The sequence below is a fragment of the Agelaius phoeniceus genome, chromosome 1, assembly GCF_051311805.1.
Source record: "Agelaius phoeniceus isolate bAgePho1 chromosome 1, bAgePho1.hap1, whole genome shotgun sequence".
Lineage (NCBI taxonomy): Eukaryota > Metazoa > Chordata > Aves > Passeriformes > Icteridae > Agelaius > Agelaius phoeniceus.
The window spans coordinates 39,918,463-39,946,338 of NC_135265.1; the positions used below are offsets into that span (position 1 = coordinate 39,918,463).

Sequence of the window (27,876 nt, forward strand, 5' to 3'; positions counted from 1 at the left end):
CTGGTGGGGAGGTTTGGTGTTACAGCACACAGAAGTAACAACCACTGTAAAAGAAGAAAAGCTGGGCCAGCTCCTCAGACCACTGGCCAGGCTGCCAGGAGTCGTGTGTGCTGCCGTTTGGAGGTGCAGAGTTTGATATTCCGCTGGGGGCGAGCTCCCAGGCTGACAAGGCAAGCAGGGCTCCAAGGAAACCCTACCTGCAGCTGCTGGGGAGATGGAGGGCTTTGTCCCCATAGCAGTGTTTGCCTGTCTGCTCTTGCAGAAGAGAGGAAGGCAGCCCAAAATTCTGCCTCTTCAGCAGCTCACAGCTGTCCACGCTCACTCCCACAAGATTTCACTCCCACAGCATTGTTCTTGTCAAATATACAAGCCAGGGAAGTGCTGCTGTGCAAAAGTGATCCCCAAAATCAGTGAGATATGCCTTTGTTCAAAGAGGTGAGATGCTCTCAGGATCTTGTGGGATCAGAGCAGCAGTTCATCAGATCAGTCCCATGTTATAGTTTGGTGCAGGTGGTAGACTAATGACAGAACTGTTTTTGTGGGTATCACTGTAGTGTGGGTGATCTGAGTGGTGAGAGTTGCTCCAAAGTTTTGATTATTTCATAACTAGGGGGAAATTTCTGTCCTTAGGTTTCTGTTACAGGGAATACACATAGTCAGTAGAGTATATTTGTGTTGTACCTGAGAGTTTTTGTGCAGCTAGAACTGCACAAACTGGAGTTTGTTTTCGGATTGTTCTGACTTTGCCCAGTACTGAAGCTCCACTGTCATTCGCCGCACCGAGAAAAGGCAACAAACCTCTCATGGATTAAATTCTTCAGATTCCATTTTTCTGGTTTTTTTCCACAGATCCTTAGAATTTGCACAAGATACACACCAGAACAAGACACCATGACCTTTTCAGATGGCCTTACCCTAAACAGAACTCAGATGCACAACGCCGGATTTGGCCCGCTGACTGATCTCGTGTTCACATTTGCCAACCAGCTCCTACCTTTGGAAATGGATGATACAGAAACAGGTCTCCTTAGTGCCATCTGCCTCATCTGTGGAGGTATTGTACTGCATGAACTCTAATGCATTTCAAAAGGACAGACATGATCATGTCTTCATTTATGTTCTACTTGTTTAGCTTTCCTTTACTTAAACATATTTTATATATATATGTATATTTGTAACAATATTATATGTATTATATAAGCCACTTAATGCTAAAGTTGTTTTCCACTGGTGATAGTTACTGGTTTTATTATTGATCATTTGAAAAAAAAGTACTGAAATCATTCTGTCAAGCAACCAGTCCTATTGTTTGCCTGACAAAGGGCATTGAGATACCTCAAAGAATGGTTGGAGTTGGGAGGGACCTCTGGAGATGGGGTCCTGCTGTGTTTTTGCTAAGCAGTGTATGGGTACCTGCATGAGTGATCTTTCTTACAGCAAGATGCCCAATTACACAGCTTTTCCTCATAAATATAATTGTGTGCATCTGCATTGGTTTCAGTCACATGGAAGCCATTGGTGATAACCTTCTTTAGCAAAAAAAATGTGTTATACTTCCAAACTGAGGCTGAAGGGAACTCGAAAGGGTGATTGTCAATTTATATCATAGGCTTAAAATACAAAAAGTGAATTCTCAGATAATTTCCAAAATACTCTGTAAATTTCTGTTGGTTGTTCTCTCTCCTCCTTGACAAAATCTGGATTATCAGTAGAAACACACCTGGTTTAGCTGGGCCATGTTGTTGAAACACAAACTGGGTACTACAAGTGAGTGTTTGAAACACAAGAATCAATCTTTGTTGGCAGTGGCCCTTAAGTACAAAATCATTCCGATTTTATGTGTCTCTAACCCTAACCCATTAAAAGCATTGATGGGCTCCTGGATGTCAGTGATATGTGACTCCTGTGTCCCGGTGCAGAGGGTGGCATCTGTTGTCATTCAAGCCAGCACTGCCATCTGCTGATTCCTGATGGTAACTCACTTTTCTGTAGTAGTGGTAACAAAAAATAGCTGTAACCTCTATGAGTACCTGGGTTGCCTCTCAGTGACATGTATAAAATCAATTCCAAATTGTTGTTTGCAGCAAGGTGTTTTCCCCTTGAAGAGGGAGGTACAAGAGCAAACTGCTAATTCTTGACCCCCCACATGACAAACCTTTCCAGTCACCAAGGAAAAAAATGAATCCACGTTTCAGAAAGTTGTGGTTTATCCTCTTCCTATGGGATGCTCACTACAGAGTGTGCATTGTTTATCAGAGAACAAAATTCATGGAACTGTAATCGAGAACATGGAGGAGATTCTGTGATTTGGAGTTTCTTTTAAAAAATAAATATTTCAAATCATATGAGTGATATGATACTTTTTTACAGATCGCCAGGACCTTGAAGAACCAATGAAAGTGGATAAGCTTCAGGAACCCTTGCTTGAAGCACTGAAAATTTATATCCGAAAGAGACGACCCAACAAGCCTCATATGTTCCCAAAGATCTTAATGAAAATCACAGATCTTCGTAGCATCAGTGCAAAAGGTACAGTTTCTCCCAATAACTCAGCAGGAGTGGCAGTGTTGCATTTCAGAGGAACTGGCCTAGACACCTGGGTTGTTATTTTTTTAACACATCTAAGAAAGGTCCTTGTGACCTGATTCTTCCCAGCTTCTTTACATAGTTCCTGCCTTGAAATTGGTTTTGCTTTAAACATGCATGTGCTCCATTCTCCATGCAACTGACAGTGAAAAAGATGTTGTAGGTGCAAGTAGTAGCAAATCATTAGCACAAAGTCTTTGTTAGTCATTTTAGGACAAGATAAAACCTTTGTTAATGTTTACAAGGGGGTTCAGATCAACATGTGCTCTGTATCACCAATGGCTTTTTAAAAAGTCTGGTTACAGACTGCAGAAAACCCTTGTGCAACCATAATTCCCCTAAACTGTGGTCTGATGTATTGGAGATTCAGAACTGATTTGATCCAGCATTTTGGAGATTAATCCAAACTAACCATACCTAAACCCAGAGCAGTTTTTACATTTTATGCAGTTTTGTATGTGCTGGATTGATCCTGTGCAATTCATAGTCTAAGCATTGTCACACATTCTCTAAAGCACAGGTGTAGCTGAATGCTTTCATTTGATCAGAACAGGTTCCCTGATGTACCAGTCTGAAAATAGAGAGTCTAAAGTGCCACAATTCTTATTCTTATGGTGCCTGATGCAGTTTCACCTTCTTACTCTGCTTACTCAGCAACAGATTTGCTACCCCTGACAGATGAGCAGGCACATGAGCTTGTATGTACAGGTACCTGTGTAGGTTGGATCTGTGCTTTTTGGGAAGATTACTGACTTCATTTGACATGGTTTGGGGAAAGACTCAGGAAAAAAAAAAACCCAGTAGTTAATTCACTCAACTAAACATATTTCTTTTAAATTTAAACCTTAACTGCTCCACTTCAAACTATATAAATCCAAGTTAAAAGATTAAGTTATAGCTATCTTTATAAAAAGAAGTGAGCAATTTAATTGGATTGATTAGAACCAAAAGAAGTAACTTGGAAGGGAAACACCAGAGCTAGAAGCACAAGTATCCTAAAAAGGAACCACTTTACCAGGTTATCTAAACCTTGCAGTTTACCCTCAAGTAAAACAAGCTCCATCCAACTGAATCTACAAAATAAACTTACAGTGGTATTGAGCTATAAAAGCATTTAGGGGAGCCCTTTTGTTCCACTGTTTATACTTGTGGGAAATCCATTTCCACTTCCCTCCTTCTTTACCAGAGCCTTCCCGCTCCTCAAGAACACAACTCCTTATATTCCATTCACACGAAAGGCTTCTTTTCATTCTGACATAAGTATTTAACTCTAATTATATCATTAATGTTTCATAGTAGAACTAAATCATACCAAGGGATGGTGGTGTCCTGGAGGGCTGGGGATGTCTTGAGTTTCATTTTAAAAGATGTACGTTAGACGATAATGACTTTGGGTGGTACCTGATCCCTGAAAGCAAACACCAAAGAAAGCATTAATCTGAAACACTGAGAGTGTCTGCTTTGGCATTAGAGGTATTGCAACCAAAGGGTGAAGTGTTTGTGGGACTGAAGCAAGACAATTCCTGAGTTCTTCTCATCTTCTGAGTTCTCTTATCCCCTGATTAAGTTGGAAGTTTGCCAAACCTGAAAAATTTCTCTGGCTCTGCACTGAATGACCACACAAGCACTTCACTGCATCTGACATAACAGTGGAAAGCAGGTGTTTAACATGGCCAAATTGAGTTCATCAGCACAGCTCTGCCAATAGCTGGTTTTTGGAGAACCTCTCTGCATCATTCTGCATTAAGATCTTTCCCATTACAGCTATTTAAGAGACTCTTAAGTCAGCATCCACTTGGAAAGTCAATCATTGCCTTTGTAGATGATTTTTTTGATGCTCCTCATGTAAGGCATAAACATTTAAATGCTCCCTTCCAGCTTGGAGTGTGAAGTGCTCTCTCCAGCATCTCCACTGCAGCAGCATGGATAAGCAGAGTATTTATTTCCAAAGGATCGCTCTTCTGGAATGGTTTTTCAATAACCAAACTATTTTCTCTGTAATTTTTTTTTTGGTTCTTCTTGTTGTTTAAAAACCACAGGTTCCTCTTCCATTGGACTGCATTTTTAAGCTGATCAGGAATTGTGAGCAACAGGAATGCTGAGGTTTATGGCTATAAATTGCTTGATGCAGAGTTGCCTCAGTGTCCAGCAGGGCCTTGGCTGCTGTGCCCTGCTGTGTCCCTGCCTGCTGACCACACAACAAGACTTTGTGCTGGGCTTTTTTTCCTCCCTAAACCAGTTGTTGTGGCTCCCAGTCTGAGTGGTCAGCACTGATGCATTGTTTAATTTTGTTTAATCCTGCATGCCCTCACCTGCAGAGTCCCCTCTGCCTGGTCCTTGTGACAAGCCCAGCTCAAAGAGCCTCAGCCAAGGCAGAGCTGAGCACCACTCAAGGCTCCTGCACACTGTGGGGGTTCATTAGCACAAGACAGGATGCCTGAAGAATACAGCTTTACAGAAGGCAGCTTTCCCCCCCAAAAAATACCTTTTTTCCTGAATGTGTTATTTTATAAAGTAATTGTTTGTTAAATTCTGCATCTTATTTCACAGTTTTCTCTATGGGAAGAAACATTTTGCCTTAGATCGCTGCAGTTCTCTTGCAGGATTCACCTCATCTATTCAATATAGACAGAATTTTTGTCATTCTTTGCAGAACCAGTACAGTATAAAGACTAAATGTTATTCCAGTTTAAAAAGACATCAACATGATCGCAGCCCAATTTAATTTGTCAGTATAATTTAATGCCATTTTGGGCCCTTCTTTAAAAATAGGCAGCTCATCCAATTTACCTGTATTGACATATCAGTTGCTATGTGATAGATTTGAATTAATTTGTTAAGGAGTACTCACCTAGCTCCCTCTTGAACTGCATGAAGCAGATCACTCACACACCTTTGTGTGCAAGAAATATAGGAGACACCAAATCCATTAACAAAATACATCCTGAAATTACTCTTGTAATGTTAACAGAAAGGAAACTGTATGAATCATGCTCATGGGAAGGATTTTGTGTTTTCTTTTTAAAGGTGCAGAACGTGTCATTACATTGAAAATGGAAATTCCTGGATCCATGCCACCTCTTATTCAGGAAATGTTGGAGAACTCTGAAGGACATGAACCACTGACACCAACCTCAAATGGAAATACTGCAGAACACAGTCCCAGTATCTCACCTAGTTCAGTGGATAACAGCAGTGTCAGTCAATCCCCTATGGTGGAATAAGACATTTTCCAGCTACTTCAGACATTCCTAATACCTTATGTACAGGGATGAAAAGCAAGAAAACATTTTTACTGCTGCTTAGTTTCTGGACTTAATATATATCTATATATGTATATATATATAGATAAACTCAACAAGGACCAAGAAATTTTCATATGTATCGATATATACTCCTTGCTGTTTAAACTCTTAAAACTAGAAAATGCAAACTTTTGAAACTCTAAATCAGCCATTTCATGCAAAAAAAAAATAGTTAAGCTTCTGTTTTCTTCTCTGAACACTCAATATTGCATGGTGACAAGACAGATCTCAATCTTCAAATTCTGGTTGCATTTCTGATGACTTTGTACATACAAATGTATGGCTGTACTCTCCATACTGGATGTTTGGTGCTTTCCTTTTGTCTCTCATACCTAAAACGATCAAGACACCAACCACAGGACATGGACTACTGTACACATCCAGAGAAGGAAGTTGAAAGGACCGTCTGATTTAGTTGAAATATGAAAACTTGTCCTTGCTGCCCTCAGTTTGCATCTCCTTCCTTGTAAAAAGTATACAAAACGTCACTGCCCCAGCAGAAGAGGTATCAGTATCAGCATTAACTGCCAGATCAGTTATTCAGATGTCATTTGTTCCACTGTTAATGTCACTTTAAAGTTTAAAGAAGTGGTTTCTTAGCTGGCTGGTGACCTAGCTCCACAATTACCTGCTCCATTTCGACAGCAATGCTATAGCCTCCAAGGCAGAAACACTTCTCAGTGTTACCATGTTTTTGTTTACTTGTTCACAAGCCATTAGGGAAACTTCATGGGATGATAACCAGCAGACTCACTTACAGCTTTTGAATTGCTGAGTCCAGGGTACTTCCTTAAGAATCAACTGCCAGGAATAGCTGGGCTTTCCAGCCTTCCAGGTGCTAAGGAAGTACAGCTAGGACTTCCAGAAACACAAGGAGAGAATCTGCCTTCTTGGCCTTGTTAAATCACCATGAAGCAGAGTGAAAACTGTGGTAGAATGGTTAACAGATTTAAAGTGTCAGTTTCTTAGGTTTCATTTAAAGCACTAGTGGAATTTTTTTTTTTTATATATTCTAGCAAGTCTGTGATGTACTTTCACTGGCTCTGTTTGTACATTGAGATTGTTTAACAATGCTTTCTATGTTCATATACTGTTTACCTTTTTCCATGGAGTCTCCTGGCAAAGAATAAAATATATTTATTTTAAAAAGTTGTGTAGAAGTAGTCCCTCTAGCCCCAACTTTACACATACACACACACACGATAGTTTTCCATTTTTTAATGTTTAAACTTCATTTCAAAAAGCAGGTTTGCTGTTGCAACCATGACAATTAAAATGTGCTTTAGCACAGCTGTCTAGAACATCTCTACAAGCCAGTCAGACAAATACATGACATTTCAATGAGTAAAAAAGAGCATAAAACTGTAGGTGTAAGAACAAAATGTTAAAATGCCTACACACAATAATAAAAACCATCAATTACATTATCACATAAAATAAGTCAAATGTACAAAAGTTTGCAACAGAGGGGACAAAAGGACAACACAAGATACTTGTTGGAAAACATTTTTGTGCTCTTTGGGCACTTAATTAAACATATCAAAATCATCATCTTCATCAGACTCTGCAAAATATTTCACTTCTTTTCTAGCCCGGCCTGTCCGTGGCTTTGGGGCAGTTTCGGAGGCAAAGCCTGACTGGAAGATTTCCACATCAGAATCCTGGTCAAAAGTGGCCTTCTTGGATTTCTTTAGAAAAGAAAAGACAAATCAGTTGTGATGCTTTCTACATTTTCCATTTTAATATTCAGAATTGAAAAAACACCTCTCTAGCATCCAATTGCTAATGACACCTCAGCCCCCAACACCATATTAGCAACTTAAAAGAACTTAACTTTTATGGAAAGGAATTCGTGAGGTTCTTTTTACAAAGAGAAGAGAGCAGAGATGGAACTGACCTTGCTTGGTGTGGACTTGGGTGTTTTCTTTCCAGGGTTGTATTCACCTTCATTTTCTGAACCAGATGCTTTCCTTTTCTTTGCTCCTCTTCCTTTTCCTAGGTCAGAGATTATGAGTTAACTTTGTTGCTTTTTTTTAAAAATAAACTCCAGACTTTATCAAACTGAAAAACCCCCTAGTGAAGTTCCTTTAGTATGTCCACATGTTAAGCTCAAACCCAGTTTACTACTCAAGCCTCTTCACAACAGCAGAGTAGTACACGTATTTTTTTATTTTCTCAGTTTTAAATCTTTTCCACTTGTTCCACAGTCATCATTCACCCTGACAGTTCAAGCTGTCAGTTCAAGACAGGGACAAAATCCATGAGATCAGATAACTTCTACACTGAAGCAGAACTACAAGTCCTTGGTCACCTTCTGCATTGGTTATACAGCATTAATTCTCCATTAATATTTAGTAAATTTACTTTTAACCTCAACCATCAACACTGGCACATCCTTCACAGACTCCTCCAATTACACTGCTTGCTGTGCTGTGTTGTGAGGACTCAGAGAACTGGGATACAAAAAAATGGGCTTAAAAACCCAAGTGCTACTGACTACAATTACTACCAGAATTTTACTGGCTTGGAAGGAGCTGAGTTCAAAGAAAATGAGCAGTATCCAGTAGAATGGAAGATGGTGTGGGGGGGGGTGCAGCTATTAAATGCATTCCCAATAGTGAAGGTCAGATAACAACATCCACACATGGTTTGCCAAGAAGTCAATACATTGTATTTGCCATAGGAAAGGCTGAGTAATCTACCAGTGATCAGTGCACTCATAACTCACCACAATTATTGTGGTTCTTAAAATAATTGTGAGCCCTGTGCTCCAGAGAGCCCAGGTGTGACGCCTACCTTTGGGTGCTGCCGTCTTCTTTGGAATGCCAAATTCTGAATCTGAATCAGAGTTCACAGTTTCCACCTTCTTGGCCTTGGGAGCTCTTTTAGGCTTAGGGGGAGCATCTAGTTTTGCTGTTGGAAGTTAAAAGACACTAAATAAATTCACAAATTGGTTGAACATATTAAATTGTACTAGATACTCCAATTATGGCATGAATGGCAGACATTAAAACAAGATGAGTGATTTCTGCACTTGGGGAAAACACACTTCAGCTTTTATGTTGGAACTGTGTGGAATAAACAGGAGGTTTCCTGTGTCCTGCTCTGAGAAGGATTGCTGCACCCAGTACTATTCCAGGTTCTTGGCTGAATACTGTTTCATCTTTTTGAGTACAAACCAGGTTACTAGTGGGTAAAGCAGCAACAGAAGTCCTCCAGGTTGGATACTTTGACCATAGAGGCTGGATACATCACAGTATCCAGCTGCTTGTGACATTTTTGCCTTCAGGATGGTATGACTGTGGACTGCTTTCCCCAGGATTACTGCAGGAGTTTGGGAGGCAGTGCCTCTGTCTCTGTGACATTCCATTCTGTCAATCTCTGTGAAAAGGAATTTTGGAAAATGCTGAAGGGAGAGGAAGGGAAAATTCTGCATTTCCTGGAGAATTTTAGGAAGGGAAAATTCTGCATTTCCTGGAGAATTTCAGTCAGTGCCACACAACTAATCTGGCTGTCTTTAAAAGATGGTGATTGCAATGTTCCCACAGTGGGTGTCAAAGGATAGGATAATGGAACCATCTAAGTCAGAGAAGACCCTTAAGATCATCAGGTCATGATGAATGAGTCTTGCAGAAACCTCAGATACACACCTGACCTACCCTCTGTCAACCACAGGTGCCTCAAACAGGCACAAGCACAAACTCTCCAGATACCAGGAATGTGGATGTTTGTGAGAACTCAAATTTAATTTATGGGATCACAAGGGGGATGTGTTTGGAGAACAAGAGAGTGTCTCTACAAGCATTTTGGTTATGATGCCTTGAACTGCAGAAACAGAGGTACAGCACACTGCCACAGACACTGGATTTTTCTCTGGAAACAGAGCCTGATCTCAGTGGGTAACTCCTGTGAAGTATGACCAAGGGACAGCAAACCCCTTAGCTGTTACCTGGTGGCTAAAGGAGCAGTGTTCAGAACACTGACTTCCCTCTGTACTAAATACAGGGGGATTCTCATCTGCTGCTTTAATTACACCCCTAATGGCTGCACAAGTGTGAAGGATCTCTTGACATCAGCTTGATGGCAAATCAGTTCAGCCAAGCTCTCCACTAAGTATGATGACAGGAAACAGAGTGTGCAGCACAATCAATGTACACAGGCTCTCAAGAAGCCCAAGTTTTTAACAGGAAGTCCAGGTATGGTATCAGTCCCACAGGTGATGCAAAGAGTAGATCTCACTTGCTAGAATCTCAGCAGCTGGACTCTTCAAAGCTGTTCCAGCTGAGCAGTTGCTTATCAAGAGTTGGCCTGCTTTTCAAATTTCCCTTAGGCTTTACTATAAAGCCCTAAAACCACAGAGAGCTCAAATAGTCATGGAAAAGTTCAGCTGCCTCTTGATCCTCTGTAGTGAACAGCAGAGGTCAAGAGATTTCATCCCAAATTGATCGGAGTCTGAAGTCACAGAAAATCAAACAGCTCTGGAACAATCATTTCAGCCACACACAATGAGCACTCCCAGTGTGAGGGTGAGTGGGTGGAATATGACATTACCAGAAAATGGGTTCTGAGGAGGCTGCTGCCAAGTCCATGAAGATGGACTTAGAATCAAAGAGTCTACAAAAAGTGTAACCAGATGACCAATGAACTAAACCTGCTGGGTTATCACTGAACTGTCCAGCTGTGATGATGAAAGTGTGGTCATGTCTGATCTGGGCAGAAAAGAAGAGAAGAGCTGAAAACTGGTGAAAGCAACTGTCATGCTGCCATGCACTGAGAAGGAGAGTGCCCCTAAGGCTACTCAGAAGGCAAAAATTTAACTCTTGCTTGAAAGAGCGGTTTATACCTATTGTGTATGTGTACAGGTTAATCAGAAACTCAGAAACAGATCACAGCTCTATTTTAAGGTTTTGAGTTAGGCTAATGACAATTCACTTACATCCAGACCCTCAAAAAACAGAGATGGAGAAAGATTGAATTTTAAATTGCATCCATGCCTGGCTACTGCATACAAAGTTCACTCTTCCATTTGCTGGAGTACAGAAATTCAATATAAAAGACCACTCTATTAGAGATCAGCTATTTCTGTATGCAGTCTTTATTTACTGTACTACAGAACTCTACCAACAACTGGAAGTGTTTGAGAAGTAATCAGGCATTCACTGATTTGAACTGTTAACAAATTAGAGTGGACACAATGCACTAAGAAATAGATTAGAAATAGGGAGGCAAAGGGGGAAAGGGTGGAAAGATGCTGCAGTTCACTGGTGCCTAAAATAGAAAACAATATTTTTTTTCTCATTTTTAAGAGAATAAGTTAACTATTGTAACTGGCTACTTTCTTATCATTCTCCTTGAGGTACCTTTTTTTACAGAAGAATTAATATATTAAGTTCAGCTGCAAGTTGGTCAAAAGAAGTTTTAAAAAACAAAGGCCCCAATATCATAGGGAAAAAATGCAAGATGACAGCTCTAAAAGCTGACTAATAACTGAAAGAATTTATACCTCTGAAGCCTGAGGAGAGTCTCTCATCCTCTGTTCCAAGAGGAAAAAGTGATAGCTTTCTGTGCTGGTTTTGGCTGGGACAGAGTTTGTTTTCTTCATTGTAGGTGGTAGGGGACTGTGTTTTGTATTTGGGCTGGAGATGATGTTGACAATGCAGGGATATTTTGCTGCTGCTGACACTGACTCAAAGCCTTTTCTGCTTCTCACACCATCACACCAGAAAGGGGCTGGGGGTGCACAAGGAGTTGTGAGGGGACAGTCCAGACAGCTGCCTCCAACTGACCCAAGGGATATTCCACACCAACTGCTGGCATGCTCCACTTTACCTATCCCCTGAAGCTAAAAACCTCCCATTAGTTAAACTATTTGAAGGCTGAACACCACCTCCTGATGTGGAAGGTAAGAAGTTCTGACACTACAAAGTAGCCAGTGGAAAGAACAATACTATTAAGGAACTGGAGAAAGTTCATACCCTGTTGCTCAATGTCAATGAGCTCAAATGCCCTACTGCAGAATTTCACAGAGGTCAAAATAAATGGAAGCAGTTCCTACTTTGAAGACTGAAGAGACAATGAAAAGGTGGAGATGATGACTTTCAAACAAAAGGATTGGCTTCCAGGCCAATTCTATACGTACCCTTTTTAGCAGCTACTGTTTTACTTGGAATTTTCTCTGTTTGTTTTGGGGCAAAAGATGATGAGAAAACAGGAGCAGAATCCTCATCATCACTGTCCAATTTTGTTGTATCTACAACCACAGAGTAAGTTTAGAATAAGATCCATTCACGGCATATATTAATTACATCAATATTAACTACAGTAAAAATCTCAAAAAGTGTTTGTGATGCTACAGCGATGGATGTACTGTGACTTCCTTACCTATGATACAAGCTTTGTTCCTCTAAAGATCAGAAGTTCTTTCACTTTTCCCCTTTATAAAGAGGGAGGATGTGGACATCCTTCTCCTGTAACTACTCTGTGAAGTTTGTATGTACCACTCCCCAAAATATCCCATTAAGAGTTGCTATAAAAATTAAACAGAACTGTGAAAACAATCTCACCATCATCTGTCTTCTGAGAGTAAGATGGAAAAGAGAAGATGTTCCCAAAATCTTGATTTTTCTTGGCTTGAGATGTTTTTCTACTTACAAGCAAAAAAAAAGGGAATTGTATGAGTTACATCAAGCACATAGTGAAGTACATGGACATCATAAATATCCACACAAAATTTAAATCCTGTTTTAACATTTCCAGCATTTTTGCATCTGCTTGCAGCAAACCCCTAAAACTGACATCCAGTCAAGAACTCCAGGCATCTAAAATTAACAGAATTACATTTTTTTCGTAAGTTCTCTATACCAGACTGGCACAAGACAGAAAACAGAGAACCTTTAAAAACATAGTTTAACAGATGATATTACAGACAGTGTATCATAACTATTTTATATGTTATTATATTATTCTTTTAAATCATGAGTCACCCCTGTATAGGTCAGTTGCAAGGCTGAGATAACATACACTTGAATTCCCCCACATTTTATTTTTCACGGTGCGTGTAAAGCAATAACAGCTGATGCTTCTCAGTTTTGTTCAGAAACTTTTGCACTGAAAAAATTATTAATAAAAAAATCCTACTGAGTTACAGTACTTACTCTGGAGATGGCTTTGATTTGGCTGGGGAGAAGTCATACTCATCTTTTTCTAAGCTGTCTGAGGGAACAAACTCATCCTCTCTGTCATTTGGAACTGGAGAGGCTTTTACTTTGAGCTCATCCAAATCATTGTTATTGTTGGCATCATCATCATCGTCGGCATCATCTTCTTCTTCTGAGAAGTCAAAAGTGTACTTGGGCCTCTCAGCTGAGAAAATCACACATGTTCACAATTCAGGAGAATTGTTTATGTTATATAATACACATACATATACAAATCAAAGTGGAAGTCAGTGAACAATCCCTGCCTCAGAGTACATAAGATGAAAGAATGGTGGATAATAAATTTGTTTCAGCCTGGAAGAATAAAGGGCTGAAAAGAATAAAAAATAATTTAGATGTTAGCAAACATTCAACACCTCTTGTGGCTTGCCCAGCCACCTTCAGCTAAAGGCATTATGGAGACATTGTGCATCAGTACTTTTAAGGAATGAGAATCCTTCCCCTAAAATCAAAGCTTTCTTGAATCCATGATTTGACTATTCTTCCTAATTTTCCAGAAACTCTGTGGGGCTTTTTTAAACCATCACATACTTTCCAAACTTTCAGTCTTGGTTTTCATGGAGTGTTCAGAATGTTTTTGACGATTTTTTACTTGCTTTGTAGGCCTTATTTGGCAGTATACTTGTATCAAAGTAATGTTTTTGTTTGTAAGAGTATTGTCTTGTCTGTTTCTTCTATAATTCACTAGTTTAGTGATTAATTTCTATTCTACCGTTTAGAATAGGGGACAAGATTTCTGATCCAAATTACAAAATCTTTCATAAGAAATTCCTGATCTTGACTTAAGAGTATTCTTCACACAGTGAAGAAAATGTAATGCAAGTTACCTGTAGGCAATAAAGTCCTAAAGGAAGTCCTATGGTCAAAGGAAAATGTGGGTTTGTAGTTGAAACTTTCAGTCACAATAGACAATTCACAAAGTCTTGGGTACCTGCAGCTCTCCTAAGCAGAGAGTCTCTTGGAATAATCACAGGCTCATTTTCTTCTAAATCACTTTCAGACTTGGATTCATCATCTGACCACGGGTTTCTTTTCTTCACTTTTTTTGCACTGGGTTTTGTAGATGATGGTGCCCTTCTTACCCTGGCACCTGCCAAAAGTAAAAGCATTTACTACAGTCAGGTTAAAAAATATTTTCATCTTTTCTAATTGTTTACAAATTTAGTATAAAGTTTCATCTTAAAAAGTTCTCCTTTAAACACTGTAAATTTTCTTCTCCTCCAAATGTTATAAATTTTCTTCTCCTCACTGAAGGAAGATTTAACATGAAATTATTTCACACAGAACCTGACCGCCTGCTGCCAAAGAAATTTGTTTTATGACTAAAAAACATAACATCTCTAATTTTAAGTTTTGCCATCAAACTTGTGTTTCTTTAAAGGTTGCTAGAGTTTTCCAGGCAAAGAATGTGCAGTTTTCCATTATTCAGGGAACACAATCAGAAACAATTATTGGATAAATACAACAAACATGGGAAGTAGAGGATATCCTATTGTGGAGAGGGGGTAAAAATGTGGTCAGCCAATTGCAGGGCAAGCTCAGGTCAAGCTGGGCTAATTGGCCCTGGCTCAACAGTGGCTGTGGGAGATTTGAGCTGCAAGCAGACAAGTCAGTCACAACTGCACTCAGTGAATCTACTCAGGTTGGATAAGCCCCTGAATAATGAAACCCAGATCTTATCTCAGAATAATAATTTGTGCAACCACAGTTTTTTTCCTTTTTTCTGAAAAAATAAACCCCCTCATACTTAAACCTTCTCTTCTGTCTCCAGCTTTCTTTTTTTGTTGCTGCTTCCCTGTTACTGTGTATTCCTCAAACAGCAATAATAAATTCCCACTAGCAGAGGAAATGGGGAAGTGAATGTTGGTCGCCTGCCAAGCCACAGCACCCACAACTTTCTGAAAGTTGGAATGATTTAATATGTCAATAGAAAAATACATTTATTTAATCACGTTCTACAATCTATACTCAGACTGAGGGGCTGAAGGTAACTGCCCTGTCCTTCAATATCAAAGAGCACACAAACTAGACATTTCAGTTTGCAAGGAATAAGACACATTATGTAAAAATAATCTATTTTTCTATACACAAGTTTGAAGATTTAGATTCCCCCCCACCCGCCCCCACAATTGAAATGTAGAAAATGTTAAGATCCACCACCCCAGGAAAGTAGCTTGCACGAAGAAATTTCATAGTACTTTCAAATATTTCATTTTAGGGAAGAAAACCAGATGAAATAGTGATTATTGTGCTGTATTTCCCTTCTCACACTGTGTTAAAAATACATTTCATGCCCAGTAAATACACAACTAAGGTGAAATATGGCTGTGCAAGGGTCTTACCAGGCTCCTTCTTCTCTCTCTTGGGTTTAGGGGTTTTAGCTGCTGCAGCTGATGCATTCAGTGAGTCATCCCCACCACCCTCAGCTGGCACACCACCAAACTCTTCATCAAATTCCATTTTTATTGCTAGAGAATCAGTTTCACCCTAAAATTGCAAAATAAAATCATTTACACCTTTATATTTCAAGATTGAACTGGAACAGTTTTGCAGATGATAATAAATGAATGTAGACTAGTATATCAGCATTTGTTGAATAGTCTTGGAAAGAAGTTATCTCAATAAAAACACCTGAACAATAAGCAGTCTCATGAGATTTGCAAATGTAAAAGAAATGCATTACAAATTTCTTATGCATTAGGTGAGCAAAACAGTGCAAATACAGCACCAGTGATAATCTGGCAATTTGGATTTATGCTGCTGGAGTAGAAAAATACACCAGCTAAATAATCAATAATTTAACTGCAGCAGTCATTTTGGTTTACCTTTTTCTTTTTCAGCAATTTCCTGCTGGCATCAGCTTTCATGGCAGATGTAATCTGTGGAACTATTCTTCTGCCAAATGGTGATGGCATGGTCTCTTCCAGCTGCAGTTTCTTCATCTTGGGTTTCCCAACTTTGCCTTTTATTGGTTTGCCAACCATGCCAGCCAGAACATCTTCTCTTTCCTGTGCTTCTACTTTCTAACAAACAAGAGGAGGCAGGAGGGGGGAGAACACATTATTTTTTAAAGAGGACAAAGTGGAACATGATGATTATTTAAGATTCAGCTCCTTTATACATGGAGCATAAGGCGCCCCTTAAATACCACTTGAATTGGAACATAATTTTCAGTTCTGGAACAGTGTCCACTTAATCTTGGTAAATTCATGACCCTGTAGAGCTAAAAACTAGACTTTTATTCAAGAATAAATACAAACTTTTGGACACTGTTACACTGAAAAATCTTTCTTCTTTCCAGTTTTTATTTCGCAAGTATGTGTCTGGTACTGCTCTAAGTTTCTATTATTTCAGCATTTAATTTAAACATTTGAAGTGTGTCACTTCAAAAGATTGTACCAGCCCTTTTCAGAAAACATGGAAAACTGAGGTTCAGCAGGTTATTCACCAAAGGGACTTTACCTTTTTTTCCAGAATTACTGCTAAGGCAAACTAAGGACCCCTCATAATAGTATTTATAGTCTACACACTTCATTCCTGAATATACAGTTTTGAATTTGGTAATATTGCCTCACAAAAAATTAGATCATGTAAAACTACTGTAATTATTACCATTACCAGTTACTACTCACAGGTTTTTGTGTCATCTATAAACTAACTTTCTCCTGGTTATTTTTCTTTTAATATCACTGACTTGGACAAAACATCAAATTGGATAGATGCAAGAAACAACCCCTGAGAAACACTACTAAGAACACAGATATGCAATACTGATTTCCCAGTTACCATTATATTCTGAAATGAATCTACTTTTGATTCAAAATGTGGTATTTTAAAATTATTTTTCTTAAATTTTAATTAATTTTTATTAGTTAGTGTTTTTAATTAAATTAATATGAATTTCATGGTTTAGAAATATATATAAAGTAAAACATACTTCAAGCTCTTCAACAAAGGCTGCTAGATCTTCTTTCCAGAGGTCTGAAGGAGATTTCCTTTTCAGATCATTTAGTTCTCTCTCCTAAAACATGAAAGTAGTATAGAGAATGTAATCACAACTAAAGCAAATGCCACTGAAGACTAAACATTCCCAACAGGCACATCAGCATTTACTGTGCTGTTTCAGAACAAGCCTTCCAGATGTACCAACCTTGGAATCTCTCTGCTTGATCAACTCTTCCACCTTCTCTTTTGTGAGTGACCACAGGGACATGTTCAAAATGTAGTTGAAGTCAGGGCCAGAGGCTGGACCAGAAGCAGAGGAGGCATCATCATTTGCATTCTGAGAGTCCTCCTCTTCTGCTGCCTGAGGTGAAACATTCCCAATCACAAGTATTAGTGATCTTAGCTGCATGCATGAACTGTGACACTGCTCCAAAGCACCATCACAGAGTAGCAAGGTGTGCCCTCACAGATTCAATAACCTGAACATATTCTGGACCTTTCCAAAAGGCCATGTTCCTGTGACCTTCTAGAGCTGATTATTTAATCCTTTGATTTAAGAAAACAAATTGAACCTGTGCTAGAGCCTTATATGCTGCTGGCTGCAGATACTGGTGCTGTCCCACCCATTTCAGGGCTGAGACATTTGCCCTTTGGGTATTCATAGATACCTGTTCCTTTAGAAAATGAGCACAGTCCTTTGAATAACAGCTGGTATCAAAGCCCCAAATGTGCAAACTGGGGTTTGAGAGCAGATCAAAATTTCTCTAAATAACAGTTTTGTTACAAAATAGAAATAATTTAATAGAGTTAAAATACAGTATTAAAAATACAAAAGAAATGTGAAATGAAAACAAATAGCTAAAACAGTGGCAAAGTACAGAAAAGGCATAGGTGACAGAAATTCAAGGCTGCTTTTCAAAGCAGTTCCATCTGCCCATAGTAATGGAGATGTAACTTTGAAATTAAACTTGTCCTATCTCTCTTTTGAAACAATAAAAACTGGTTGGTTTAAAAAAAAAGCGGAAACAAATATAGATCAAGGTCAAGGTCAAATTTACAATAAATTTAAAAGTCATAAGTTTATAACATCCATGTTTCTTTACAGAAAAGCAATTAATAAGTTATGTAGAAATAATTACATTTAGTAATTAGTTGTATGTGTGGGGTAACTAATGCAGCACTTTCTGTATCAGCCAATCAGAAATCAAGTTGCCAGTTTTGATTTGGGTACATTAAGAAATTCAGTCCTCTGCAATCTCATTTTTAGATTTGTACTATCTAGTTTTCTTCTAAGCATTATCTATATACAATACGAGTACTACGTGACTTTATTTTTGTGTAAGTTCAGTGGTTTTTTTAAATGGAAGCCAATAAGGAGTAATGAATAATGTTTTTTAAGTGCTATGTGTGTGTTATAAATTAAGCTAGACTACTAGAAAACAAGCAATATCATTCATAACAGTAACAACATCAACAATATCTAGATTATTACCTTTTCCTGTGCTTCTTTCCAGGCTTTTACTGGATCAGATTCATAACCTCTCTGGACCAGCATCTGAATCAAATCTCTCTTTGATCTGTTCTCTACAAGATACACACAAACACAGAGGAGGGGAGGGAAAAAAAAAAAAAGAAGGAAAGTCAGTGTCATGAAAATCTTGCATATAAGTATTTTTTACTATACTTAAATACTTTCCAGATCTGCCCCCACTGTTAACAATTCTAATTTCTGTTTACTCACCAATGGTAATTTTTCCTTGTATCTTCTCCAGGATGAAGCGAGCTTGGTTGTTCAGCTTGGTGGACTCTGCACCCAGCATGCCCACCAGCCACTCCTTGCGCAGGCTGTAATAATGTAACCGCAGATCAAAGAACTCCTTCAGGATGTCCTGCACAGTTTCGTACTTCTTTAAGCACCCCATGTGATCAAACAGCACCTAGAAAATACAGGATAGACTTGAGAGAGGCTGTGGGACTCAAACTTTGTAAGTTTGCCCTTGGGTAAGTGTTCAGTTCTACTGCACGTATAAAAGCACTGTACAAAAAGTGGTACTTCGAGGAGTGTGAACTCAAACCTCACTTTGGAGCTAGCACAGAGCTGGATGGTCTTTATTTTTAGTCACAAAGAGATTTAGGATGAGATTTATGGCAGTACAATCAAAAAAAAGACAGCTATATAGAGTAATGTGCCTGAATTCACTTGAATGACTAATTTTATCTACATATTAAATCACAAGTTCAGCAGCAACTGATGATTCACAACTATTTAATGTAACAGTTGCAAAGCTTAATAATCCTTAATAATCTTTCAATTCAGCTGTGAAATCTGTCACTTTTCAGCTGTGAAAACTACCATCCTTCAAGTTCAAGCACAAAGTAAGAAATCATTTTTACTTGAGAGGTGGAATCAATCCTGTCTGGCTTCTGACATCTCCAGTTTAGACATTTATAGGTGAACCAGTCACCCTTGGTGCCCTCCATAGTTAACTGGAAGAAATAAACCCCTCTAGGGGATGATTTATCTATCCAAAATAGCTATCTGGGTGCTGGGGGACAATGGCCAAGCTCACTTGGCCACTCATAGCTCACTCATAACTTTTTAAGGTTCTTACACTAGGGCAGATTAATTCCCACACAGGTACAGAAAGCAGCCCTTACAATTTATTATTTATTTTGGCAGGCAGAAAATGCAGGAATTCAGCTGCAAAACATTTTGTAATCTGTGAAATGTAAAAATGACAACAGATTCTCACAGTTGTTCCTACAGTTGTTTAAATGTGAGAAATACAATCACCCTGATTTGGTAGAGTGGCTTTTCAAGTACAATCTAGAAAATTAGTTGAGCAAGGCATGTTTCCTTTTCCAAATCTATGGTCATTAATTTATTTTTAACCTATTTTCACACAGCTTTTGAGCTACACAACAATAGCAACAATAATGATACTTGTGTTTTGTGATAATATCTGAAAGTAGTGTCTGCCATAAAAAAAACAGAACTGTTTTTTCAGTATCTGTTAAGACAGGATGTTTGGAAATCTTTGCAGAAATTAACTTACATTTAAATCCCTCTCAGAATAGACAGACATATATTTATTCATATTCTTAGTAATTTACAGCACTATTATGTCTTCAAGCAGCTTAAGAACAGTGTTTGCTATACCTTACCACCTAAAATTGGATTTATGCTGGTGGGAACATTGGATCATTTAATTCATATTAGAGGAGTAACAGTCCTGCAGAAAGTGCAATTTTAAAAATGTAATTTGTCTCAATTTAAAACTCAAATCTAATTATAATATGGCAGAAAGTTATTTGTATGATCTACTTTATATTAACCACTTTTGGTTCACTGCACAGGAGATTTTCAATTACAGAAGGCAACTACACCAGGCCTGTCTTATTTGAAAGACTCATCATAAAATGGATTCACTTATTCATATTGACTTAGTATTGGTCATCACTACAGTTTTCTACTATTGAAACAATTTCAAATACACAATGCACTGTTCAATACCAAGAACCAAAGTATACTACAAAAACATTTGATTTTACAACAGGCAACAGTAGGGATTCTAATAGCCAAACATGAAAAAGTTACCATAGAATTACAAGTAAGACTTGTTTGAAGCTTAAAGACTTTGTGCAATCCAGCAGCTTCTGCCTGTGCAAGCTTTTCTTCTGTCATTTTCACAACAAATTTCACAGTTGTATCAGTGTGGTATTCCTTATAGTCAGAAATTAATGCTGGAGTTTTTTCGGTCCCATTCAACATAGGTTCTAGAACCTGTTCTTTGTACACCTGTTGAAAATAGGGCAGCAAAAAACAACCACTTGAAATGCCTTAAAACTGCAAACCAAATGAACAACATCAACTTCCAAAGCTCTGTGCATTACATCTGGTACCAGTTACAACTTACAGGACCAGTATAACCTGTGAAATGCAGGCCAAGAGTAGCACAAACATAAGAGGCAGAAACCAGGAGAGAAAGGCCTCCTGTAAAGTGGATTATGCAGGAGAAGCATGGACAGCTGATGGAACAAACAGAGAACCATCTTCTACAAAAGCACAGAGGAGAATGAAACCATCTTCCCTTCTGTGTATGCATAATCAGAAATTGTGTTAGAAGTTCACACAGATGTAGGATTAAATAATTTAATGAGGAATTCTTCACTCTTGTTTGTTTATATTAAAATGTATTTCACTATTACTTACCTGGGTCCATGTCCTTACAGGAAGCTCTGTAATCTCTACTGTGTTCCTGTCGACAACAAATATTTCACCACTCACTACATACTGATTTTGACCAAGTTCCTGAATGGTTCCTTTGAAGTTTTTGTAGTTTGGAAGCTGAAATTGGAAAAACCAAAGTAATAATCTTTATAATAAAATGTCAAAAAAATATTTATTTTCCATACTCCATACACTTATCATTATATTGCCCTAACCCATCAACAAACCTCTCAGAATGTGAAAATTTGAGGTCATAGGAAAAATACTACAGAAAAACCAGAATATACACATGCAAGTGACAGGACCAGTTATCCTACTGTCCACAGATTAGAAAAATTGTTAAGAAGATGCAGCTGAACCCAGTGAGGTGGTGGGGTTTTGTTTTGATTCTTTAGTTTGGTTTTTTTTTCTTCCTCTTTTTTAAAGAATACTCTAAGCACAATTAAGGCATGACAGAAAGCAGATTAACACCCCACAATAAGTTTACAGAAGTGGTGCTACCTCCCCTAACCATTTTTTCATTTTTGTTCTGTTTGGCAAAGATAGTGGAGCCCATCCAGGTTAAATTGTAGCTAACAGGCTGAGGAATTTTTTTTAACAGGATTGATTTCCTTATCCAGCTTGACACAAACACATACCAGCATACAGAAAGGAGCTAGATGGAGGCAGAACTGCCTCTTTCAAGCACAGTGAGCTTCAATTGACTGTGAGACTACACAGAAGGCCTAGGAGTCCTAAAGGAAGGGCAATAGATTGCATTAATTAAAAAAAAAAAAATCTCATTATTCCCAAGAATTTGAAAAAGGAAAGCCACTATGTCTTGAAAATTGATATTGCACACTCAGTGAACTGTGATCTAAATAGGGAAGAAAAGATGTTTCTGCTTCTATGGCTTAGTAATCACAGCCAAGCAGCAATATTCATCAGTTGTAAAATTAAGGTTACATCTACTGCATTTCATCTCCTGGTCACAGATATTATGGGTTCACACAGGTATTCTTTCTGCCCAATTTTTTTCACACCACTTCTGGGACTTCTAAAATTTTGAATAAACAGAAGCTAAATGCACTTCAGAAGTCGCTGATTTCCTTGAACAGCAGCAATATCTTTTCCTCTGCCTACAGATATATAAAACAGAGAACAATTCAGAAGAGAGAAAGGAAATGTTAACTTTAGCTGAAGATACTTGAGTAGTACCTTCAAAAAGAAAGAGTGATACAACTTTTTACTCTACTGCCATGTCACAACTATCCTGCAAGGCTTGTAACAGTCAGCAGACTGAACAAAAAGTCCCTAAAATAATTGCTAAAAATACAAATAGCAATATTTTTGCTTCAAAGTTAACTTGCCCAGCCTCATCCCAACAGTCAAGTAGAGCTTCTATATAAAATTACTGGGACAAACCAACTCAGATGCTCCAATAATTAAGAAGTTCTAGAGAGACAGGAATTGATTCTGTAAGTAAACACATATAAAATACTAGTATATACTGTTATTTTTACCATTGGGTGGGGATCTAGGCCGTCCAGCATTCGTCTGACATTGTTTACAATCTCTCTGGTATCATAGTTTGGAAGTTTGCATGCCCAGCCAGTGCCAATTCCTTCAGCTCCGTTTACTAAGACCATGGGAATGATGGGAATATACCATTCAGGCTCTACACGCTGGTTGTCATCATACAGGAATTTAAGCAAGTTGTCGTCCACTGATGGAAAAAGAAGCCTTGCTAAAGGGCTTTAAAAAGAAAAAAAAGAAAACCATTTAACCTCAAGTCCAGTATGTAAAGAACATTTTGCTTTAACAGCCCAGATATGATCAGTTTGCAGATTTTTCTCGCATCTTTCTCTCTCTTTGCCATTCTGAAGCTGAAAATCCAATGTACACATCTCCTGAGATAACAAAGTTCTTCCCAATGGAAGAGTTAGTTCATAATACATGAAGTTTGTTTCCTTCACAGAAACTCAGGTATCTGGTACACTAGCAACTGCTGACATTTAGCATCTACAAAATATCATTCTTTGAAGCTTTTGGAACACATAGCTCAGTGTGACACTGGGGCACTCAGTAATAAAGCAGCACAGCATCCAAATAGTTGCAAAATTTCCTTGCTTAACTGTAGGAGCAGCAAAATGTTACGGATGTTCAAAACCATACTTAAGAGATCCAAAGCAAAATATGAGCTTCTATTAAAATATTTCAATCTTTCTCCATTTCTCTCCCCCACCACCCCCAAAAAAAAGGAGTGTTGTGAAAGGATGAGTTTCATAAGAAGGCTATTTCAAAGCATGCATTTAGCTTGACATTAACAGTTTACCTTAACATGGTGAAAATATAGCGAGGGCTGGCAGCATCCTTTCCACCATGAAGCCTGGTGCCAAACTGACCAATAGGTTGTAGCAGATTCACGTTGTTACTTCCAACAAAGTTCTGAGCCAAGTTGACTATAGTCATCATTAATGCTTGCTGCAAGAAAATACATATTCATAGTAAGAAGTATGAGACAGTCTATCCTCATCAGCCAACAAAATCTATTTTTAATAGCCCAGAATTGTGTGACTAACCTGAATTGAATTTTTAAGAAAGCAGTCTCCCTGAGAAAGGACTACTGTAACCTATTGCAAGGGCTGCTGGGAATACATATTCTAGGCTTATGAAAACCCCTGAGTTTCTCAATTTCTTCTAAAGCACTTCTCTGGGGGAAGTAAAAGGACATAAACTGACCACACCTGCATGCACAAACCACTACTCATGGCTTCTAAAGGGAGGAGAGAAGGGATGGATGGGTTATTAATACAGCCACTCCTGCTAATATTTCAGATAAATATAAACAAAACAGGAGCTAGAAAAAAAATCTTTGTTCTGCCAGTGTAATAAGTTTTTGAAGAACAGAGCCTCGGCTTCTTCCCTTAAAATACTGTGCTTCTTGTTAGAGACAAAAATTGTCCTAGAACATAGTTCCTATATTCCTATGATTTCAGAATCTAGAAGTTGTTTAGGTAATTAGTTATCTACTATTTGGCCACAACCCACAAAGTGTTTGGGATAGCGCTGTGCACCAACCCTTGGAAAGAAAGGAAATATGCTGTCTTAAGTTACATACAGTGTGGTTCATTTCCTTTAAAAGCACACCTTTGTGATTAGTAGAATTATAGTCAATAGTTTGCAATTTTAATAGCAGAAACATTTACCTAGTATTTTACATAGGCTAAAAGTCTTTACAATTTCACCATCCTCCATACTCACCTCCCCATGGTGATAAGCTGACATTTCAGCCACAGAACCAGCCAGCTGAGCAACCTTTACTTCACGTTTATCATTTCTCTTAAAGCAAGTGAACAGAACCTTGCGTTGCCCTGGTTTCAGACCTATTGAGAAGAACATCCCATTTTCAACACATACACAAGCAAATGTTTTCAAGTGACAAACTTGTTTTGCCTTTTCCTAAATTATAATCTCTCAAAAGAAGTCTAAACATTAAGTAAAAACAAATTCACACTGAAATAGTAACAAAATATTAAACATATAATTTTTTTAAAGTAATCAAAAATATTTTACCAAACTCAAAAAATTACCAAAAAAGTGGAAACACAGCCTTTCCAGCCAATTATAGAGCATCCAATATATCATTCTAATAAACTGCACCTTGATCCTAAAGGTGCAACTTCCATACGTCAAGAATTCTTTCCATTCTACTCAGCAAAATCTTTTTCTAAGAATACCAGCACAAATTCAGCAATGACAGCTGTAACTGCAGCTTACAGGTATTTCACAGAACTCTGAAATTTTACTACCAAAAAATGTTATCCTCTTGAGATCTTTTAAAGTTTTAAGAAAGAAGCCAGTATCTGATCTTCTGAAAATGTTTATTTTCATTGCTTAGACACAACACAACTTTAGGAACAACAGCTGTGTGGAAGGGATTGCATTATATTTCCTGCATGTTATCCAGAACTTGATAACCAGTTCTAGATCATGCTTATTGAGCTATTCAGTGTTTTAATTCACATACATTTCTAAAATGCACTAAAATATTGTTTAATGTTACCATTACTACAGTGGGTCAAACATAAGAGCAAAAGCTGGAAGGAAGAAAAAAAAAAAAAAAAAAAGAGACACTGACTTAAATTTCCATTTCATTCAAATATGTAATATCCAAACTTTTTTACAATGGCTCTGCATCATGTTTTTCTACCAGCACTCTATGGAATACAACAGACTTAAAAGGACTTCCTTTACAAAGGAGAATCACCAAGCAGGAAGAATTGTAACTACCAGCTGTGAAAAGATAGTCAAAATGTTCTTTGTCTGAGATTTGCCACCAGGCTAGCCTGTCATATATCACCGGATGATGTTAAAGGACAAAAATCATTTGTAGAGTACTACACCTGCTGCACAATTCATATATCCATGCCCATAATGCAGAATTACAGCAAAAGCTGGTAGAAATAGGAATTATATAGTAATTATATATAATAGTAATTATATATAATAGGAATTAGGAATTATAATACCTCATAGGAATTATATATAATATTTGTGGTATTATAGATACACCTACATTGTTACATATACACATAAACACGCACAAATATATGAATAACTGTGTTCCCTTCTTATTTTCTTACATTTCTGTAGAAACAGTCCACTGCAAGTTCATTCTTAAATATTTAACATTTCAGCAAAATCATTCTGCTGTTTCTGAGAAGGCAGTCTGGGTACAGTACATTGTAAGGAGCAATGATGCCTTGAAACATACAGTTCTGTAAGTACCCACGTATGGGAGAAGTAAGTCTGGAGAAGCTGAAACAGAGACTGACATCCTTTGGTTCCCCAGGTGTGTATCTGCATACCTAACTCAGTTTCATCAAAGCTGGGGATCCATCTTATTGGGAATCTTACTGCCCCTACCCCCTGAATGATCCCTCTCTTTCATGCAAAACACAAAAAGCTCTTGCTGCACTAATATTTTGGTGTAAGTCTGTAGTCATAAGAAGGCTGACCAGCTCCACTATAAAATGTACTGGGAATTGGAGATAAATGCACTTCACCCCTCCCCGAAGTCTCAAGGCCTTTTTCCTAATCATAGTAAGCTTGTGCACACAGACAATGACATGAGCAGAAATTCCTGCTCATGCTGTCTGCAGACAGTTTTACAAATGAAGCTAGTGCAGTAAAAACTGCTCCTTTTAATGTACATGCTTTTGCAAGGGGAGGGTTAGTAAACCTGACTGACAGGAAGATAGCAAGATTACAGGTCAGTAAACACTAGAGCACTGCCTGTTGTGCAAGACTGAGGAGAGAAAACATTTGCATCTTCATCTGCACTCAGCTGCTGACTTGAATGTTAATTATCATAAGCACTTAAGAGACTTGCTTTCTCTGATGGTATGAGCAGAAACAAAGCACTTGTAGGGCTTAGGGAATAGGTCTAGTTAAGTAGAAAGCCTGCACAGCAACAGCTTCAACTTCCTCACAGAAGAAACACGGCAATTCCTTAGCACACAAATCACAAAATTGGTCAGGCTGGAAGGGACTACAGCAGCTCATCTGGTCCAACCTCCCTAGGCAGGATCATCCTAGAGCACACTGCACAGGATATGGTGTCTCTCTCAAATATCTCCACTCCACACCCTCTCTGGGCAATCTGTTCCAGTGTGCAGTCACTGCACACTGAAGAAGTTCTTCCTCATGTTCAGATGGAACTTCTGTGCATCAGTGTCCACTGCCTCTTGTCCTTTTGTTTGGCATCACTGAGAGGATACGGGCTCCATCCTCTCAACATCTCCCCTTTAGATACTTACACACATTGATAAGGTCCCCTCTCCATCATCTCTTGAGACTGAACAGGTCCAGTTCCCTCTGCCTTTCCTCATAAGAGAGAGATGCTCCAGACCCTTAATCATCTTCACAACCCTTCACTGGACCTGCTCCAGGAGCTCCCTGTCTCACTTGTGCTGAGGAGCCCAGAACTGGACACAGCAGATGTGGCCTCACCAGGGCTGCACCTCCCTTGATCCCCTGGCACTGCTCTTCCTAAAGCATGCAGGATACTACTGATATACAAAATGATAACAAACACATGCATGGAAGTTCTTATATTCTCTACTTGAATGCATTGATTCCAATGCAAATCACAGCTCTAAAAACCATCAATAAACAGAAATATTCCAAAAAATGATAATGAATTATCAGCTTACCATCAACAAGGGAAGGGATAGATCTCTCGTTGTCCGAATTTGAGAAAAGGATCAACTCCTTGTTAATGAAATCATTGTAAGTCAAATGTTTTGTTGCTGTACCATATAAAAATTGCTGGAAAAAAACACATACATTATTCATTCAATACAAAAACTACATTACATTTAAATCTCACCTGGCAGATTTATAGCTATTATCTAGGACTAACCTCAGGAAGGCCATGTAGCCGACGCTGTCGCCTGTCTTCCATGAAATTTGTTAACCATTCTTTTCGGTCATCAATCTTCTTCTTACTGAAGGCCTGGAAAGATTCCAAGTACACTAAAGTATCAGCATATAAATGTTTGTGCAAATGTATGTTACTTCAGAATTTTAAGTATATTGCATTTTCTAA

General features: G+C 38.3%; 2 protein-coding genes across 12 annotated transcripts in view; one reads left to right on the top strand and one right to left on the bottom strand.

Annotated features, from left to right (window-relative positions):
- The window catches only part of RARB (retinoic acid receptor beta), a 320,712-nt gene extending 313,636 nt beyond the window's left edge, over positions 1-7,076 (top strand). For all 8 annotated transcript variants that reach the window (XM_077176831.1, XM_077176829.1, XM_077176826.1 and 5 more), the window contains 3 exons: positions 850-1,054; positions 2,371-2,529; positions 5,614-7,076. In XM_077176831.1, the coding sequence (XP_077032946.1) occupies positions 850-1,054; positions 2,371-2,529; positions 5,614-5,810 (561 nt within the window). In that variant the 3' untranslated portion in view covers positions 5,811-7,076. The remainder of the gene's footprint in view (positions 1-849; positions 1,055-2,370; positions 2,530-5,613) is intronic.
- An 18-nt stretch (positions 7,077-7,094) lies between these two features.
- The window catches only part of TOP2B (DNA topoisomerase II beta), a 61,866-nt gene continuing 41,084 nt past the window's right edge, over positions 7,095-27,876 (bottom strand). The window contains exons 17-36 of one of the 4 annotated variants that reach the window (XM_054654814.2): positions 27,691-27,783; positions 27,482-27,596; positions 24,528-24,649; positions 23,599-23,747; positions 22,787-23,018; positions 21,267-21,401; positions 20,652-20,852; positions 18,795-18,990; positions 18,546-18,637; positions 17,259-17,414; positions 17,046-17,129; positions 15,934-16,131; positions 15,451-15,595; positions 14,040-14,198; positions 13,046-13,253; positions 12,455-12,534; positions 12,031-12,141; positions 8,688-8,804; positions 7,789-7,886; positions 7,095-7,579 (exon numbers count right to left, since the gene is read on the bottom strand). In XM_054654814.2, coding sequence (XP_054510789.1) covers positions 7,418-7,579; positions 7,789-7,886; positions 8,688-8,804; positions 12,031-12,141; positions 12,455-12,534; positions 13,046-13,253; positions 14,040-14,198; positions 15,451-15,595; positions 15,934-16,131; positions 17,046-17,129; positions 17,259-17,414; positions 18,546-18,637; positions 18,795-18,990; positions 20,652-20,852; positions 21,267-21,401; positions 22,787-23,018; positions 23,599-23,747; positions 24,528-24,649; positions 27,482-27,596; positions 27,691-27,783 — 2,853 coding nt within the window. In that variant the 3' untranslated portion in view covers positions 7,095-7,417. Of the gene's footprint in view, positions 7,580-7,788; positions 7,887-8,687; positions 8,805-12,030; positions 12,142-12,454; positions 12,538-13,045; positions 13,254-14,039; positions 14,199-15,450; positions 15,596-15,933; positions 16,132-17,045; positions 17,130-17,258; positions 17,415-18,545; positions 18,638-18,794; positions 18,991-20,651; positions 20,853-21,266; positions 21,402-22,786; positions 23,019-23,598; positions 23,748-24,527; positions 24,650-27,481; positions 27,597-27,690; positions 27,784-27,876 lie in introns of all 4 variants that reach the window. The other 3 variants (XM_054654806.2, XM_054654833.2, XM_054654823.2) reach the window with 3 other exon arrangements.